Source organism: Pungitius pungitius, chromosome 15, assembly GCF_949316345.1.
Source record: "Pungitius pungitius chromosome 15, fPunPun2.1, whole genome shotgun sequence".
Lineage (NCBI taxonomy): Eukaryota > Metazoa > Chordata > Actinopteri > Perciformes > Gasterosteidae > Pungitius > Pungitius pungitius.
In genome coordinates, this window is record NC_084914.1 from 13,804,721 (window position 1) to 13,822,397 (window position 17,677).

The window sequence follows — 17,677 nt, forward strand, 5'->3', positions numbered from 1 at the left end:
CTCTCACAAGAACAGACGAACCTGCTCCGATGCGTTCTGGGTACAATGGGCGGCGCGAGTCACATCCGCGTATTATGACCGTTCGTGTCAATGAGGAAGACTCATTTAGAATTTCACGTTAAACAGTGCAACTTTTACTATAGTAAGAAATAAGCAAACTATATATATATATATATATATATATTATATGTATATATACACAGGGCTGGACAGGGACAAAAGAAGGGCCCTGGCATTTCTGCTCAGACCGCCCCCCCACAATCGGTCGGACACAACCACCAACCAGTACACTATCCTAGCTTTCCCTGTAGATATGCATATCTACTGTTCTGTTCCCAAAAACCCAAACAAGGTTGAGAACTACTGTAAGTGCCATGGACAGTAATGTCGGTAATCAGACAGTTGATGCACCCCATTGACTTCCATAGTAGAAAAAAAATACTATGGAAGTCAATGGGGTGCATCAACTGTCTGATTACCGACATTCTTCAAAATATATATTTTTGTTTATCAGAATAAAGAAATTCATACAGGTTTGAAACAACTTGGGGGTGAGTAAATGATGACACAATTTTCATTTCCCCCTCTTTAATATGACACCAAACAATATTTACCTCTAATTGTTGAGACACATCCCATAAAAAACCTATACAAACAAATTACTCACACAAAACGTCCTGATAATATATATATACAATTTAGAGTATTCACTTGCCGTAATATTGCATATTGATGATATTGGAAATTCAGATGAAACATTATAAAATTAGTTAGTTGAATATACAGCTTTCAAAATGCAAAGCGGGTTTTTAACCCCCATATAACATACGTTAGCTACCTCTTCTAACGTGTAACTCGTTGGTGAGTAATAATTAAAATAATCAAATGGCATCATTTAAGTTTTTTTCTAGAGAAGAAGGGCCGTCGACAACCGTTATGAGTTTTAAATGGTTACATTAGAATATCCGAAGTTGCAATTGAATAAGTGAACTCTCAACTCTGCTAGCTACAATAACAGTGCTAAATAGCTTATGCTGTGTTATTTGACTTTAGCTAACTGAGTGGCCATTGCAGTCACTTTTAAGTGACAATTTGACAAATGACAACCTGACACTCAGACTTTATAATAGCAACAACCGACAACGATAATGATTGTTGCCTTATTATAATATTCATTAATTGAGGTAACTGTTAAATCGTCATCATCTTCGTTGTGGCCCAGCCCAGCCACACACACTATCCTCATGCACCCGCCCTGATTAACACTCCCTCCCTGTTCATGTAGCTACCTGCTTGCTTACCGTTTCAATGACACTCTCCTGCTCACTCTGCCCCTCCTGGACTTCACTGTCACACTGACACCTGCTGCACCTTCTCCTCTGCTGCCTGCGAGCTAGGTTTGCCAACCGTACCGTATTACCCGGGACATCCAGAATTATGGGCAATTTTGATTTGTCCCGGCCGGGACAGCTCCAGTACCGATTTTCAATCACAGCCTGCTAAGTCAATGACGCGCGAAAAACTCCCGGTTGTTGTGAAGTTGTGGCGCATCAGAGCAGTGTGCGCGCGGGTGCCGGGTGGCCTGAGCGGAGCATGTGAGGTTCTGCAAGCCCGGCCGCCGACTGCTAGCACCCCCCCGTCAGCCCGCGAAAGTGTCCCTGATTTGGGGTTGGGAGAGTTGGCAACCCTACTGCGAGCCGCAAGCACCGCTCTCGCTGTGGCTAGTCACCTCTCCTCCTCCATGTGCTATGTTCACCTGCTGTTTCTGCAACGTGTCGTCAGGTTCTGTAGTAGTTTTGGAAACTGAAGCTACAGCACTAAACACGTCGGTTATTTTTGAACATGTTGAGGCATCAACCTCTAGATTTTTTTTGGCCCGCAATTTCTCCGCACCCCCCTTGCTCTTACGTTTTTGTTTCTCTTTTCATCTTAATCCACACATTTCTTTCTAGCTTTGAGTCACTGAATGCATCTGACTGACACACGGAGAGGGAGGGGTGGAGCCTGCTAAGAGATGATTGGGCCAGCCCAGTGTCAGTATGGAAAATGAACCAATGGGCCGCTGTCCCTGCTTTATGGGCCGGTCGAAAGCAATTTTTTTTTTAAAATAAAATGTTTTTATAGGCCTATCGACCGGCCCCCAAGTGCGTCGGCCCACCGGGCATTTGCCCAGTATGCCCGATTACCAGTCCAGCCCTGCCTCTCAGCCTCTCGGTCCATCAGTACCGGTTCCCCCCAAGGCTGCGTCCTTTCCCCTCTGCTCTTCTCCCTGTCCACCAACAACTGCACCTCCAGTCACCAGTCCGTCAAGCTCCTGAAGTTTGATGCTGACACCACCCTCATTGGACTGATCTCTGGTGGGGATGAGTCCGCCTACAGGTGGGAGTCTGACCACCTGGTGACGTGGTGTAGCCAGAACAACCTGGAGCTCGACGCCCTGAAGGCAGTGGAGATGGTTGTGGACTTCAGGAAGAACGCAGCCCCACCTTCCCCCCTTACCCTGTGTGACTCCCCCGTCACCACTGTGGATTCCTTCCGTTTCCTGAGCTCCATCATCACCCAGTACCTCAAGTGGGAGCTGATCATCAGCTCCATCACGAAAAAAGGCTCTGCGGAGGATGTTCTTCCTGAGGCAACTGAAGAAATTCAACCTGCCAAAGACGATGATGGTGCACTTCTACACGGCCATCATGGAGTCCATCCTCTGCTCCTCCATCACCGTGTGATACGCTGCAGCCACAGCCAAGGACATGGGCAGGTTGCAGCGTGTCATCCGCTCTGCAGAGAGGGTGATTGGCTGCAATCTGCCGTCTCTCCAGGACTTGTTCGCTTCCAGGACTCTGAAGTGGGCCAGAAAGATTGTTGCCAACCCCTCCCACCCCTCCCACCCCGGACCTATACTGTTTGGGCCCTTTCCATCCGGCAGGAGGCTGAGGTCCATCAGGACTAAGACCTCTCGCCACACTAACAGTTTCTTCCTGTCGGCAGTCGGGCTCATCAACAGAGCCCGGGGCCCCCCCTGACTGACTCTTCACTGGTGGGTACCTTTATTTTTATCTTTATTTCTTAACTTAACTAACCCCATAGCTTTAGCATACTAACCCATAGCAACTGTCTCCCGTCATGCACCAACCGCCAAGTCAAATTCCATGTATGTCTGACATTATGGGAACGATAACGATTCCTGCCAGGATCCCCATGGAGGTGTCTGGACAGTCCTAAAAACAATAGCAGCATTAAAACCACAATTGTATGTCAAAATGAATTTTTATAGAACACACAAGTTATATTTGTGCATCACATCAAAACAATGCTTCACAAAATCCATCAATCAGAGCATTGAGGGGACACAGCTACTAAGAGGAAGAAAATTTTTATTAGATAATCAATCAATAATAAGTGAAAGAAGATGCTTCTTCAGAGTGAGTAGAGAAAGACTGTAGATACTAAAGGGCCCCGATCCTGCAGAGGTGATCAGTGAATCAAAATGAAGTACAGCAGCACTGATTAAAATATTACTAATACCAATAGATTAACAGAGGGACACATTAGATAGGTTGGGAATCCTGTGGTGTGGAATTAAATACTTTTAATAACTCCCATTTATATTTGTTCTGCAAAGCTACAAAAGAAAAAACAAAAGTCAGTCAAACTGCAAATAACCCATGCTCAAGATGCACATTTACAGCTAACTAGCCATCAGCCATGTAAGATTAAGATTTAAAAATTTCAAGTAACCCTACAAAGAGCGCTTTGGACAAAATCACTCCAGGTTGAGAGTTGACAGTTTAACATGAGTCTTACGAGTATGAGAAAAAGGCAGAATAAAATAATAATAATAACTATGTAGGCCACCATGTATCCCATCACTGAGGCACTAGAATTGCTCTTGTGTGGACTCGAGTGTTCAATGACAGACATTGCCCCAGTTTCCTCAGTAGGTTTTTATTCAGTTCACAATTCAAATATTTCTGAAGAACACATGCGACAACTAAAAATTCTTGGCAAATAAATATAATATGCAATTCAGGCTATTTTTGTCACCGACATTTTAGTTCTGGCCTAAAATAAATGATTTGTCAACACAATTCAGCTGAAGGATCACAAATTAAAATAGTTGTATATTTGTATAGGTTGAAACAGTTGTATAGGTGTATGCTTGTATGTGTGAGCCTCTGCACAGCCGATACATGTGTGTACATTTCTCTCTCTACGATGACTCTGCTCGGGAACCCCTCAGGTAATAGATCCAAGAATAAGGTTTGCTGTGCCCCTCGGGGGGTTGACTGGAGATGGTCAGCGTGCCGAACCACGGCCCCGCAGAGCCTCCTGGAGGGGCCTCAAAGGACGTCAAGATGTTTTGGGTCTTTTTGGGGAGAATGGGTTCCACATCTTTAACTGTGAAACGCGGGTTGTCCACCTAGAAGCAGTGTAGACAATGGGAAATAAATCAGACGTATTATAATGTTCAAGACATGAATTTAACTGAAGCATTTTATGGAGTCGGAGTTCTAAACAGACGTGTAAAAGACAATTCTGCACTCTTTTTGCTGAAGTTAAAGCTTCTTGCTTCATCCTGCACGTCCAACCAGAGCATTTATTCCTTGGATTTCAACACTTTTACTGGCCTTTTCACAATAAATCACTATAATTTCGAGTACATTTTTAAAAAATATCACATTTTAAGCTTTTTTCCCCTCCTCTTCAAGGTAATATTCCTGGTTACCTGAAACGAGAAAGCGGTGGTCTGTAAGAATATATTCTTGAAGGGGATGGCAATGTTGTGTCCGGCCTGGATGCTAAATGGGCCCTGGGCTCTGGGAGGGAGGCCCATCCCCAGCAAGGGAAAGATGTATTCGCCACCGATCGCTGAGGACATGCTGAGCTGGCCTCTCACTTCCCCCACCTGATGAGGTTCAAAATGGACCTCCACACTGACCTCTGACCCCACCTGGGTCATGGCCTTGTCCACTACAAAGTCCTGGCAATCAGTCTGAAGCACAGAGAGGACAACAAATAAATCAATCTGATAACTTTCACTCAATTCAAATTCAAGTCATTTTTGAATCTTGCTAAAATCCAGGTTTATAAAATGCATCATTTGTTCATATTTTGGGGCTGAGTTGTCCTCCAATCAACTCTAGTCATTAGGCAAACATAAATGTCTTGTAAGCACTGTCTGAAATGAATGAACAAGCCAGGTGTAATTTTCAGAGGCTCAGAACAAACCGTTTTAAAGGAATCAGGGATATTTTAATAGACTTAACAGAACATTCGAAAAACAATACAACATACAACTGTTTTTACAAACTAATTAGTTGTTTTTGTGAGGCGCGCGCGCGTGTAAAAACTGGCAAAGATCGTTGTTGTTTTCTTACCTTGCCCGAGTACTCTGCCTTCAAGCGGGCGTGGCTGGTAAACTTAACAAAAACAGAATGGCTGCTCCCCAGAAAAGTGCTGAAGTGGATGGTTTTCTCAGGTGGTGGGGGCACAGCTCTGAGGAGCAGATCGTAGTGGAAGTGGCCCAGATCACTACTGTGCAGAGTCAGCCGGGCTGTAGACTCGCCGGGACGCAGGGGCTGGTACTCGAAGATTACAGAGCCCTGAAGTGAGAAAACACACACACACGCACACACAGAGTATCAAATGTGTGTGCACACAGCTGTTTTTCTTCAGTACATATTCAATGTCCTTAGAATTCACCGTTGAACGTCCCGGCACCGTGTGCTGAGGCGGGGCACTGATTTCAGGGCATTTGCACTCAGTGGTCAGGTAGGTAACTGTGGTCAGGGGGTTCTCCACCTGCACCGTGGCAGAGGCCGTCTGACGGACAGGGGTCACCAGCTCTATGGTGGACAGGACTCCTGGAGGTGTGGCCTTGAAGGTTACCAGGTAGAACAAGTACTCGCCGGACACCTCATTAAGAAACGTCACCTAAATAGAACGATTGAAGGGTGAAAGGAAGGAATAGGATGAAAAATATAATTGGATCCGGGTCACAGACATGTGTGTCTGTGTGTGTGAGCAAACCTTGGTGTTGTAATGGCCCTCTCTGAATGAAAAGAAAGACATCTTGTAGTTTAGACTGGCCAAAGCAGGGACATCGATGGAGCCCAGACCTTTCAGGAACACGGTAGCATCTTGTTTGTCAGGTTTCAGGATCTCCATCAACACACGGAACCTGAGCACACGGACACACTGATGACTGCAGAACACGGACTTCTCTTTATTTGAATGAAAGCTCAGATCCTATCTATTAAGGGGTTTACATTTTCAATTGACCTAAATAAAATGAAGAGAACACTTTAGAACACTTAACTAAAAGTTAGTATATGATGCACAGCTTACATTTATCTGCTAGAAACGCGACTTCAAATGAACGAAAATGTTGCTTGATGTGTAAATAAGCTTCTGTGCGCTTACAAGTTTGATGGATTAACAAAGTGATAGCTAGTGGCCAAAAGTATATTACTAAATCCAGGGTTATATAAGTGAGTGCTATACCGCTGTTTTTTGGAGAGCCAGTTGTGCACAGGGAGCATTTCCGTGTGGTGAGTCTTTGCAGGCAGTTCATGTACAATGGTGTCCTCTGCCTTTGGAGGCTCAGCAGTTCCTTGAAGGGAGTACAGCATGCCCGTCCCATCAGGGAAGGAGAAAAAGACTGATCCCTGACAAAGAAGAGACACGACAAGTTGGAGTCCCACATCATTGTGTTTTATCGTGTAGAATGCACAACACTGCAGTGGCAGCGCTCCTCTACCAGGTGTTTCTTCCCATCAGCAATAACGGACAGCGGTCGGTACGTGATCTCATATGTCTTGTTTTGGAGCGGTTCAAGGATCACAGAGGACGCAGCGCTCCACTGCTCTCCCTCTATGGCAGGTGTGACACAGCAGTGCTGGTTTGTGGGGTTGGACACGTGCAGAGTCTGGGTGTGAGATCCACGTACTGGGCAAACAAAGGTCCCCACCTGGACACAAGCAGTCGGACGGAGGTCAGAATTACGCAATAAGTTGTACGAAGGCAGTTATATTTTTGCCTTTTTATTTTTAGTTACATTTCCCTGCAATAGAATAATCGAATGATATTATCAATATAGTTGGTATGACCATAATGCACCATTTCGGTTGAAGAAACTTATTGACAAGAATAACAAATGCAAATATGGAAATGTGTTAATATGGGCAATAATAATGGTGTAACATGGTTAAATGTGTTTTTTTTTCAATATACTCACGGATATTACATAAAGCCACAAGCTTAAATGCAGAAGTTACATTTCATATATGTGTATATGATCATTAGAGTAAAGTTCACGCTACTGTGGTGTGTAGCATCACATTAGCATTGAATTTGGTGGGTTCCTGTGGACAAAGCAGGGGTCTGACAGTCTGCTAGGTGCATTTCTGGGTCTAAGATCTCCCGTTCCTCCCTTTCCTACAACGGCCTCATTAACACAGACCCGTAGCATTAAACTACTACAACTGTTTCATAACCAGCTAAAAGTTCCGCAAAGTGACTTTAATTCAAAGGTCTTTACTTTATAAGGTGTTTATACTAAAAATAAAAACATTGGAATACAGACTCAGACAGATGTCTGCTCTTAATATGTTAAGAGATGTATTTATAAAATTGCATCAATCAAACCTCTTTGCTTGTGGAGGCTACAATGCAGGAGCCTGTTACAGTGAGGGTGAGGGGGGAGGAGGAGCCCTCCACACAGCAGGACAGGTTCTCATATCTCGTGTCGTTACTCAGTTCCACCGGGGCAAAGGTCACTTCGAACTGAACCTCTACGCCCGGACAGATGTAGCCTTTAGCTGGCGTGATGGACACCTCTGGAGGGAAACACTCTGTTTGCCACTGGAACCTGGTCAGACCGATAAACAAACGAACACACACACCAAACAGCAGGATAGAAATCCATCCAGAATATGTCATTAGTCCCAAAAGAAAACCTCTACAGAAATTATGATTTTATAGCAAGTCAAAACAAGGTGATCATAAATTTGCAAGTACAATTTGTGATAAAAAAGGTTTATCTGACATGAAGACTGTGTGCCTGAGTATATGCAGGTGATCTAACCGTTAGTGGTTCCTCTCATACAGTGGGTCTGTATGTTGTTTTCAATCTTGCCAAAATTGAAGTTGGATCATATTGTCAATATTTAATCTTACCTGGCATCGAGGTCCCCAGCGTTCCTCATGACAATCTTTTTCCTGGCTTGGCAGCGCTGGACAACAGCTCCGAAAGCCAGGTGGTTCTGGTCCAGCTGGACCTCCACTCCCTGACAGATCATCAGAACTAGGAGTTAACATCACTTCATCCAAATTACAGAATGTAACAAACGTTAAAATGTATTGTTGATACGTGGTGTCCGCACTCATTCTCTTAAATAGAATATCTTAATGATAACTTGGATAATAGTTTCAACCAGTTTCCCTGCCTGTCCATATAAACACATCAAGCGTTTTGCAAATGAAGCCCTTCTAAAGTGACAGGAGATTTACCCCACAGCCTAACCTGGCAGGATCCGTGAATGCTCAGCAGAGGGTGCAGTCGGCCCGCAAACTCCGCCTGCAGCTCTGCTGTGAAGGGAGCTGTGTGCTGACGAGGGGAGAACTGGATCTCAACATTACACGAGCCACCGCCAGCTTTCAGGTTCAGCTCACCTGGCGGACTGAATGACAGCTCCTGTGTGAGGAGGCGAAAGAGGACGATATTGGGATTTGCTTGAGAGGACAACTTGTTATCAGTGTGTGTGTGTGTGTGTGTGGGGGGGGATCCCTACCCTTGGATCCAGTGGTGTGTTGGTGTTAAGCAGCAGGATAAAGGAGAGGTCTAAGGGGCCACGATTGACCAGAACCACTTGTTTTTTCACCTTCTGACCCGACTTCAGAGATCCTAGCTTCACTTTCCGCTGCTTGGGGTTCTCCACCTCCAGCTAGGGGGGAATGAAACACATTTGCTTGCATGGCTTGTTAGCTTGCCAATCTGTGAGTGAGTTAGCTTGTTATCAACCGAGCCTTTACACTGGCAGCCCTCCACCCTTCACCTGTTGCTTGTCATTTAGTTTTCGGTGAGGATTGATAACTGCTGACAACTTTATTCTAGCACACAGATGTTGTGAGTGGAGACGCTTTCCATCGCAGTGATCTGATCGGCTGTATATAAGGTAATGGGCATTAAATGTTAAAGTCTTCCCTTTATTCCTGCACCACTTGAGGATTGTTTCATCTCTGTCTTAGGTTTGAGTTGTAGTCTTTTCCCCCTAAAACAATGATTTCAACCCTTCAGAATAGTGTGGGACACTTGACTGCTCAGAGGAGAATACAACTTGCTTCATATTGCTGCAAAAGTGACAAAGCCACTCAGCAACGCAGTCTTTCAGTATTACATTCCTGGATCCTTCCTTCTCACCTTCACCTCGACGCCTTGGCCCAGTATGTCCACGTGTGTCGTGACGCAGCTGTTTAAGACAAAGGGGATTCTTTCACGGTAGTGGCACGCCTCCCGAGGATAGAAGTGGACCAGTGCCTCGATCACAGCACCAGGGGAGACAATGTCCGGTTGGAAGTCCATCTCTAGGTAAGAGGTGTTTCTAAACTGGCACTCCACCCTGAGGACAGGGAATCAGTGTATTATCGATCAGAGTAGACTGAAGACATTTTTTTTGTGCACTTAACCCTTTTCACATCACGCATGAAGAGTAACAGACACACAAAGCTACCTGATGTCTCTCTCGCCTCTGTTGCTGATCACCAGAGTCCGGGAGGCCGGCACCATGCCCGGAGCGTACACCAAGCACTTGCCAAAGTTGTGCTTGGTGAAGGAGAATTCAAGGCTAGGTGTGACAGCGCTGCCTTCGATGGCAAATATAAACGTCGGCCCGTGCTTTACCTGACATGATATAACAATAGAGAGGAGTGTTGTGGAGCCAAAAAGACAGAATCAAGACAAAAAGGTTCATTTAATTAATATCTGATTGGAAAATGCTGGATAAGATTGAAATGTACAGATATCTTTCTACCATTCATATGTTATTAAAATGTGTTTTTTACTTGCTTTTAAAGCTTATTTACAATACAGGTAAAGTTGAGTAGAATATATTAGTCAGGAATCTCAATATTTGTCTCCAAGAACGATAAAGAGGAAATACAATACAAGTAGATTTAAAAAGATTATCTAAGGCTGGACAACATTGGGGGCAATGGGGCCAAATAGGAGAGCAGCTCACCCGGATACTCAGTTGGACATCCTGCAGGTCGCAAGCGCTCCGCGGACAAAAGAAGAGTGAAGATCGGAGCTGATTCCCAACCTCAATAATAGTGTCGTTTTGTGGTTTTATTTGGAATTGTTGCAGCAGCTCAGCGGGACTCGTTAGGTCAAAGTTCACTTCCAATCTGAATCTTGCCCGATTGGACACCAGGAAATGAAAGGCAGATTGCTCCAAAATCCCCACCTGCAGAGCCAAAATACACAGGAAAATAACTGTCACATTTCAGCTTCACACATTAAATCCAATTTCAATTCAGTTTATTTTGTACAGAACAGGGGAAAATCCCCCCCGCCCCAAAGAAACATCAAGGAGAAAGAAGGAGAAAACTTTAGGAAGAGCAGCAGGGGAGGGATCCTTCTACCAGGATGGCCAGAGGTTAATAGATGTCATGTGTACAGAAGGAACCCCGTAAAAGATTTACAACCAGTGAGCTGACCTTCCCAAAGTCCAGAGTGTCTTTGAGGTTGGGGCTGATCTCTCTGAGGCCTCCGTCTGGCGTCTCAACTTGAACTAAGGTGCTCATGCTGAAACAGTCGGCTCTAACCGTGACCACGATTGGCTCTGATTTCCTCTTCACCCTCAGAATCAGTCTGAAGCTCACATGGCCGTCCCGGCAAGGCGTGAAGGACACTGACAGTGGCAACCTGCAACACAGCGTTCACAACAGTTTGCAACTTCCCCGTCCCAACTCTGTGTGACTTCCCTCAGTTTGCTGTGTTGAGTTAAAACAAATTAAATGAGCACTTTCCTCACAAAGCTTTGATATTGGACACGTTTATCACCTCATGCACCAAGATGGGCTGTGGGGATGAGAATGTGCTTGAAGGCCAACCCTACAAGTCGACAAATGTTTTATGGTACTTGCAGGTTTTGTATAGAAACACACTCTTCCCAAATTGACACCAGTTTTATGATGTTCGAAGGGCATTTACATTCAGAAATAAATGAAAAACTAACATGATGAGGCCATAGAGGAACTGCAGCACTTTAGGAATGTACGATTGATTTAAAAAAAAAAAGTAACAAAATGTTTAATTCTCTTTAGCTTCTGTTATTTTATTGCAGGCATTTTACCAAAATCCCATTAGTCAGTGGTTGTGTTTTCGAAAGTGATAATGTTTAGTTATGTTGAGTGTATGTTATCGGGACATTAACCTGTCTCTGGGGGCCACTGTGCCTGTCATGGGATGCAAAATGAGGCGGGACTGCTGGTCGTCAGTGAGAAGAGAAGACGGCCTGACAGAGAAGTGGAACAGTTCCTCCTCCCCGTTCACCAGATCGATGGTCCGTTCCACTTTACGACCTGTGCAGTCATACACACACGTGCACACACACACCATATTGCAATGTTTTACAGGCATGTTGGAAACAAGCTTTCATATGATGATTTGGTTTGAAATGAAAATTGATAAAAAATTACGTGAATGTGGTCACAATGAGATTATCAATGAATGATAAACATTATCCCGCTTCATCAATGGCGGACATCTGTTACGGACATATAAGGGGGCCAAATATTTCCCTTGAAGGGCCATATTATCGCCGTTCAGATATCTGTAAATTAACCATGGCTGTTATCTTTACTTAATGGCAGAGGTGTGGACTCGAGTCATGTGACTTGGACTCGAGTCAGACTCGAGTCATGAATTTGATGACTTGAGACTCGACTCGACAAAACGTACAAAGACTTGCAACTCGACTTGGACTTGAACACCGATGACTCGTGACTTGACTTGGACTCGAGCCTTTTGACTCGAGAAGACTTGCTACTTCCCATGAAAACTGGGGGAATACATTTTCACACCACCGCGCCGCTCTGTTTATCTGCATCTGTCAAAAAAATGTGCGCCACCTGTATGCAGAGAGCGCGCGCTGCCTGCACGACATCCAATCACTGCAGTCCATTTGACCGTATCAACGAGACAGCTCGTTCATGGTTACATTTTTGAACCCGGATTCAGACTCCGATGGAAATCCTCGTCAACGTTATGTCAATGTCCGTTTTAAAGTAGTGTAATGAGCTGAGTTAAAGTTATTAGTTAATCAGTTATGCAGATGTTGCGTGTGTTCACGTTATGCACTGTTACCAGCTGTAGTTACGCGAGACAACCCGAGTTTTGGGGGGCCGTGTATGCGGAAGTGTTCGTTCGGCGTGGTGACGGCCAACAGTGACCGAAGTTGAGTTGTTTTATATAAATAAATGCAGCGGAGTTGCAAGCCAGTCATCGCCTCCTTATTTACGCTGCAGCATTGGGGTGAGCGTTACAGTACTATAACACAGTCACAGTCGATCCACCATTACCCTTCCCTTCGTAGTCTATGTCTGTGAGGCAGCGCACCATCACCCAGGGTTCCCCGTCCCCACTATAATAAAAGGACTCGAAACTAAAATGGTACGACTTGTGACTCGACTTGAGACTTGTTGGCTGTGACTTGTGACTCGACTTGGGACTTGCTTCGTCTTTGACTCGACTTGACTCGGGACTCGAGGGCAATGACTTGAGACTTGCTTGTGACTTGCCTAACAGTGACTTGTTCCCACCTCTGCTTAATGGTAACCATGTTTTTAGTTGCCTGAGCACTAGAATATTTGCATCATGCTTGAGTGTCTGCAGATATTCTACACAGGTAACTTTGACAGTGAACTTTACAGACATATCGATATGTGTGTGTATGTATATGTGTGTGAAAATATGCACTTCAACATCCAAGTTCTCTCACTGCAGCACCACATTGCAGGAGAAACAGAAAAAAAACCCCATCTCCCTGTGTAATGGCGTGCAGGTATGTGTGTGTCTGTATACTACACACCAACAAGCAGTTCTCCAAAGTCAAGGTGAGGTCTGTCGAGGTAGACGAGGGGTTCTTTAGTGGTGCCCACACACAAGAAGGGCACAGACAGGGACAGGGACTCAATCGTAAAGCTCCAGATTGACTCCACTGCTTCAAACTGCTCAGCTACATATTCAAAGCATACCTGCATGCACACACACACACACACACAGAGCAGAAGATTACAAAAGGCAACAATAAAAAGAAAAAGAGGGTAAAAGGAATAAAGATGGAAGTACGGGAGGGAAGAGTGACAAGCTGAAACTGATCAGAGCTGTAAATGGATTTGAGGAGATACAATTAAAAAGGAAATATATGAAATGGGGGGAACGAGAACGGGTTGGATTTGTTGGGATAAAGATGGGCGAAACAGGGACACTCAAACAATAATGGGATCATATTTCAAAAATCAGGAGAGGGATTGAGATTGACTGCAATGCGCAATGAAATGTGCATTAGATCCACAGTAGGTGAAGGAAACTAACAGGGTGGTGGTATTTTACACCACTAATTTGACTGTGTGCGTTTCCATCCTTACTTCCGCCTTCTTCCCGGGCAAGATGGTGCCGCGTGGGGTGAGGCAGCAAAATGGGCTGCCACCTGTGTCCTCACACCTCCACTTGAATGCATAGGGTTTATTGGTTGGGTTCACCACACTGAAACATCTGTGGAGTAAAGCGAGAAGAAAGAATGTACATACATACACGTATGAGGGCTCACAGTGACGAGAGGAAAAGCATGCTCTCTCTCTCTCTTTTACCTTTTTGATGGCACAGAGAGGCCAACAGAGCTGAACTCTATGACCCTGGTGTTAGGGTCCAGAGCGCCCCTGAAATTAGGTTTACGGCGGTTCCCACTGATATAGTCCGAGTGGTCCATTTGAAAGTGACAGTGGGGCAACAGGCTGCGGCCACACACCGAGACACAGGGAGCCTCCTCTCCATCCTGCAAGTTGGGGATTCTGAAAGAAAAGGTAGGAAAAAGTCCTTCTAAAATGCCAGGGGTCATTTTCAGGGTCATGTCATTCATCATGACACAGAGCTCAGTACTCGAGGTGAGGCCAACTGAATGGGATAACTGTTTTATAACTTGTACAGTCTCTGTTTTTTGCTTTACTCTACCTGCTGACCAGCCTGCCCTGAAACTGGGCCACTTCAAGGGGTGAAAAGCGGATGCTGAAAGTCTGAGTGGAACCGGGCGCTACTGCCCCAATGCTAGGCTCGACGCTGATGGGTAGAAGCTGTGGATTCACTGTCAGAGATGACATCGCGCTGGCAGGGCGGGCTTCAGTAAACACGCCTCCTGACTTGCTGCCTGGTCGAAAAGGCAGCGTCCCATCTGTAAGGCCAAACATGTTTTTTAATTTACACAAAGTGATTACACTTGATGCTGATATTTGAAGGCATCATGATATATAGTTATATTACTGCATAGTAATACCTCCTTGGTCATTGTTTACAACGTTGTTCCTTGGAGCCATGAGGACTTGCCAGGAGTATTCCAGTCTGACAGTGCCATGATTCACGATCTGCAGTCTGCACACACACACACACACACACACACACACACACACACACACACACACACACACACACACACACACACACACACACACACACACACACACACACACACACACACACACACACACACACACACACAGAAACAAAACATGAGGTCTAGCTCGTTGCCCTGATTCCTTTCATGAAAAAGCCTATGCAGGGCGGTAGACTTACTGGTGGAGCCTGGTTTGGTAAAGCATGGTGTCTTTGAAGTGGATGGTGTCGTTGCTGCAGCTGAACTTCACATAGTCACAAACGGCACTGATTCGCAACGCCAACTCCCACTGGGAGTCCTCAACAACAGAGCAGCAGGGTTCAGGATCCGTCTTCATCACCTGCGTGCAAACGTGTGCTCAACAAAAATCCTGACCTTGTGATTCTCTGTTTAACATCGCTCTCACTGTCGTCATGTTTACCTTCTTCTTGTGCTGCTGTGGTGCTCCTGCGGCCTGTTTGGGAGAACTCTGCCACTGCAATGTCCTCCTCTGGTCGTCCCAGTCGGCCACCTGCTCGAGTGGCTGCAGGAAATTCACCTGACTAAGTTTGCATCTGATCGGCTGGCTGGTAAGAGTCACTGGCTGATTGGAGGCAAAGGTCACAGTCACTTCCTTGGAACAACCGGCATGAAGGTGCCCAACCTGGAAGAAAAGAGGTTATTTGGGATTTTTTTAAACTCCCACACCTGTATTCCTTCCTCAAATATTTTACCTGTGGTGAAAAGGAGACATGGGATCCAACAGGAGGCCACTCAAACCTCACTACCTGGCTGCTGCTGTGGTTTGTCATTGTGAAATTCTCTTGATAGGAACAATTTACATGGCAGTCGCCAAAATTCAGCACCTCGTAATAACCTGTCAGACAGAAATAGACTTGAGTAAAATTCCTGAGTAAGAAACCAGCTAACATATTAATAAATCCCAACGCTTACAGCATTTGCCTGTTCAGAACAACTGCTACTCTGGTTGATTATTGAACCTGCTTCACACATGGCTCTTTCCAGTCTAATCACATGATGAGCTTTCTGCCGCCCTGTCTTCTCTTACCTCCATCTCCATTTTCCTGATCTATTTCCTGTAATGACCGCCTGATGTTGTCAAGAGAGACAATTTCCCGGTGAGCTTCTCCGGTCACATGTAATATGGTGTTTCCGTACTGGTTGTCCTCTACCTGCAGTGAGATCTTAGCCTTGACACTCAAAGGCTTGTCAGAGCAGAAGCTGACCTCAAACTCCACCTGCTGGTGAACATTCAGGCTCAGCATGACTCGTTGCACCAGTTGATGCCCTGTGGAAGAGTGAAAGAGTCGTGTGTTCAAAAAGAAATGTGGCCAAAGCTGTCTTGTGCAGAGGAGCAGAGCCGACGATGAGTTCAAACAAAATAGACTTGTAGTCCAAAACAACAGTATCACAGTACATCTTTATTTATGAATGAATGAATGAATATTTGTTGATACATTTTCATTAAAATTGTGGCGAAAGAGCCTTTAAAGCTCTTATGTTTGTGTGTAGGAGCTGCAAATATGGAGTTTGCAGCGTAGAAGCCTCGTAACTCATAACTGAATTTATCACAAATCAACAAAACTGCGTTGTTTGATAAGAGTTTGGATGCCAGTTTAACACAGTACAAAAACAAAGACGACTAAACAAGTTATTCTTAATTTTTGATATGCAGTATATGGATCAAGCCCACAATGGAATGCTTTAAATTATGCAATAAAAACTATTAAGAGTCACAAATAAACTTAGCTTAACCTATCTTAAAAAAACACAATTTATTGATTTACCCCTTTATCTTTCACGTGAGTTGTCCAGACGTGGGGGCTCCATAACAAATTCCACGGGGAAAATTACAAGCTACTGATTGTTTAAGTGAAGTCTTACAGCTCCAGTTTGTACCTGAGTCATTGGAGGCCTCGATCTGCGTGGAGTGGATGGAGCTGCTTGTGTTGCCAGGTGCCGCTTTGAGGGTGAACACTCCATGTTTATCCAACATATCAATCTGGACCTAAACAACCCACAAAGCACCTTTTTGTGTAGCATTGTGTTTTGGGTATTTTGTTATAGTGGATGTGGGTTACTATGTGAAAAATGCATCTTCTAGATCTATAATAAACACAAGGATAAATAGGTCTCTTCCTACCTGAGCAGGAACATTGCCGTCATTTAGCAGCACCAGAGGCCGTGTTTTGCGACGCCCTACCAACACACGTCTGAACTGGAGCATTTGGCGTCCTCTGGTGTTCCTCAGAGCGGGACGCACCACACATACACTGGGCAGACTGCCCTCGCCCCTGAGGTTGAACTCCAGCACCTTACTCTTGAATGTGGGTGTCATTCTGGATGAGACAGAGAGAAGAGGAGATGCACAGCGGTCAGCAAGGAAAATAAAGTGCTGATGCTGTTCTGTTACTACACTTGGTAGTAGAAATAAATGGGACCAATCAACGTCAAAGAGAGCAGTGCTTACTCAGTCACCAACTCGTACCTGCTGGTTACCTCCATTGTGGCCTCAAACACAGCGTTGTAGCACAACATTGTCTGGGGTGTGAAGGTGACCACAGCGAATAAGTGTGACTGCCTGGGGATGCTCAGCGTTGCAGCAGACAAATTAAAAACATCCGCAATTCGAGAAGTCTGTAAGAAATCGTAGTATCAGCTGCGTGTAGCACGATAGGAAATGGTCCTGTACGCATTCATCCATGTACCCTTTACATGCCTTACCTTAGAGCCAATGTACTTAATTGCCAAGCTGAGCACACAGGGCACCTTGCTGTTGTTGGTTATTTTGAAGCGGGCCTGGGCTGTTTGCCCCACCAGGACTTTGTTGAAAATGAACGTGTTCTCGTCCCGGATGTAAATGCGTTCAGCATTGCAAAACTGCTCAGAGGAGAGCTGACTGCTGTCGTGGCACAAATGGTGTTCCTCAAAGATGGTTGACATGTCTAATGCTATACCTGTGAGACAACAATGATCCAAAATAGGTAATAATTTGATCTGATTAGATG

General features: G+C 45.0%; 1 protein-coding gene across 1 annotated transcript in view; it reads right to left on the reverse strand.

Moving 5' to 3' along the window:
* Window positions 1–3,650: 3,650 nt before the first annotated feature.
* hydin (HYDIN axonemal central pair apparatus protein) overlaps window positions 3,651–17,677 on the reverse strand; it is a 54,166-nt gene continuing 40,139 nt past the window's right edge. Inside the window, exons 64-92 of the mRNA XM_062557872.1 lie at window positions 17,394–17,626; window positions 17,158–17,306; window positions 16,813–17,008; window positions 16,569–16,677; window positions 15,718–15,957; window positions 15,383–15,525; window positions 15,091–15,312; window positions 14,849–15,009; window positions 14,553–14,647; window positions 14,234–14,450; window positions 13,873–14,073; window positions 13,651–13,777; window positions 13,092–13,257; window positions 11,436–11,583; window positions 10,717–10,924; window positions 10,239–10,463; window positions 9,732–9,901; window positions 9,422–9,620; window positions 8,793–8,945; window positions 8,525–8,695; window positions 8,179–8,288; window positions 7,648–7,870; window positions 6,761–6,970; window positions 6,505–6,668; window positions 6,031–6,181; window positions 5,704–5,934; window positions 5,379–5,603; window positions 4,727–4,993; window positions 3,651–4,420 (exon numbers count right to left, since the gene is read on the reverse strand). Of these exons, the coding sequence (XP_062413856.1) occupies window positions 4,211–4,420; window positions 4,727–4,993; window positions 5,379–5,603; window positions 5,704–5,934; window positions 6,031–6,181; window positions 6,505–6,668; window positions 6,761–6,970; window positions 7,648–7,870; window positions 8,179–8,288; window positions 8,525–8,695; window positions 8,793–8,945; window positions 9,422–9,620; window positions 9,732–9,901; window positions 10,239–10,463; window positions 10,717–10,924; window positions 11,436–11,583; window positions 13,092–13,257; window positions 13,651–13,777; window positions 13,873–14,073; window positions 14,234–14,450; window positions 14,553–14,647; window positions 14,849–15,009; window positions 15,091–15,312; window positions 15,383–15,525; window positions 15,718–15,957; window positions 16,569–16,677; window positions 16,813–17,008; window positions 17,158–17,306; window positions 17,394–17,626 (5,324 nt within the window). The 3' untranslated portion in view covers window positions 3,651–4,210. The remainder of the gene's footprint in view (window positions 4,421–4,726; window positions 4,994–5,378; window positions 5,604–5,703; window positions 5,935–6,030; window positions 6,182–6,504; window positions 6,669–6,760; window positions 6,971–7,647; window positions 7,871–8,178; window positions 8,289–8,524; window positions 8,696–8,792; window positions 8,946–9,421; window positions 9,621–9,731; window positions 9,902–10,238; window positions 10,464–10,716; window positions 10,925–11,435; window positions 11,584–13,091; window positions 13,258–13,650; window positions 13,778–13,872; window positions 14,074–14,233; window positions 14,451–14,552; window positions 14,648–14,848; window positions 15,010–15,090; window positions 15,313–15,382; window positions 15,526–15,717; window positions 15,958–16,568; window positions 16,678–16,812; window positions 17,009–17,157; window positions 17,307–17,393; window positions 17,627–17,677) is intronic.